Source organism: Priapulus caudatus, unplaced genomic scaffold (genome assembly GCF_000485595.1).
Source record: "Priapulus caudatus unplaced genomic scaffold, Priapulus_caudatus-5.0.1 Scaffold74, whole genome shotgun sequence".
In the NCBI taxonomy this organism is placed as follows: Eukaryota; Metazoa; Priapulida; class Priapulimorpha; order Priapulimorphida; family Priapulidae; genus Priapulus; species Priapulus caudatus.
This window is the reverse complement of record NW_014577135.1, coordinates 298,325-299,970: the sequence shown is the minus strand read 5'-3', so window position 1 is coordinate 299,970 and position 1,646 is coordinate 298,325. Positions and strand designations below refer to the sequence as shown.

Below are 1,646 nucleotides of genomic sequence, written 5' to 3'. Positions count from 1 at the left end.
GTAATATAGAGTAATATAGAGTATTAGTGCATCACGTGATAAATCGTTGAAATTCCATTGGATAACGCAACAGGCACTATGAAGCAATAGTTAGCGGTAGCGCTTGCGCGACGCATTGTTATTATAACGCATTGTGTTTACGTCACGAATCTCCTGCGTCTGGGCGCCACGCAAGAGTTTCGAACGGCGGTTGTGTTTGTGTCGAACGTTTTGTTACATCGAATGCACCGGCAAATTAGGGAGTATAAAGAAGGTATATAAGCATGAAAAGTAGATTGCATAGTCATGTGATGCACTAAAAACAGTATTCCTTCCCTCAGCAACACTGAGAGCATAGTGCCCCCAACAGCAGGCATTAATATATAATTATAGAGAGGTGCGGCGTAGGCTGTGATTGGAAGACACAAAGTGTCAATCCTCGGCGCGCCTCGGCATCATGGCCGCATCACGTCAAGAGCGTGCTATAACAGGATCAAGAGCTGAATAAAGATCGTGCTGCTGCTATATCGCAATAGCAGTTTATGTGCCCTTGGCTGCATGTCAAGCGTTATGTCAGTGTATTCATTTAAATTGCATCGTCACCACCATAGAAATAGATAGATAATAGATAATAGATAATAGATAATAGATAGGTTATCTATCTATTTCTATGGTCACCACGGTCCGTGGAGGTTTCTTCATGTTAATTGTAATTAATATTTGAGTGGCTATATGGCAATACGAAACAAATGGCAAACCGATGCGTATACATTTTTTACAACATTTCATGTAATTTAGCAACTTATATCATAAACTAAACACGTTTTCAAGATTGTACGTCATTCCTTGAGATTATAATGTTCTCCACAAAGATAGCGTGGTTGAAAACCGAATTCGAAATCGCCCCCATAAAACGCATTAATTGCTGCCGCATCGATATCTACGCAATTCACTATGCGCAAACTGTTGAACGGTAATGCGATTAACGAGTAGCTGATTATTTATAACGATATTAATTAAAAGTCCTAATTGTTTAATTATAATAAATAGTATTAAATACCCAGAATACATGCGAAAATAATCACGATATATTGGGCAACAATGCACGATTTAATGGGATTTTTGGGTCTATGTAGGTCATAAAATAGCGCCATTAAATCAAAACGGGTTCGCGTCGTTGGAACACGAGATGCCAATCGCTAATTTATGCGCCTTATAATAATATATTATATAATAATAATATATTAGATTGACTATCTCTAATTTTGATCTGATTATCTCTTATTATCTAATTATTCTTTGAGGACATGATGTTGTGCGTTCATGTGAGAACATTGTCCCTGCAGGTGAAGGAGATTAGGGCCACCTACTCTAACGTACTGCTGCTGGACGCTGGTGACCAATTCCAGGGCACCGTCTGGTACACAGTCCATAAATGGCGAGTCGTGGACCACTTCATGAACCTGCTGCAATATGACGTCATGGTGAGTAGAAGAGGCGCGGGCAGCCTTCTGCTTCACACTGCCGCGGTGCTATATAGAAATCGAAACCGCTTACACGAGCTGGTCGTGACGATGTTATTGAGTGTATGTGTGTATGTGTGTGTGTGTGTGTGTGTGTGTGTGTGTGTGTGTGTGTGTGTGTGTGTGTGTGTGTGTGTGTGTGTG

The 1,646-nt window shown here is 40.5% G+C and overlaps 1 protein-coding gene across 1 annotated transcript in view; it reads left to right on the top strand.

Moving 5' to 3' along the window:
* Positions 1-1,646, top strand: part of LOC106821452 (5'-nucleotidase-like) — a 39,030-nt gene that overhangs the window by 7,746 nt on the left and 29,638 nt on the right. The window contains exon 2 of the mRNA XM_014826265.1: positions 1,326-1,463. Within this exon, the coding sequence (XP_014681751.1) occupies positions 1,326-1,463 (138 nt within the window). The remainder of the gene's footprint in view (positions 1-1,325; positions 1,464-1,646) is intronic.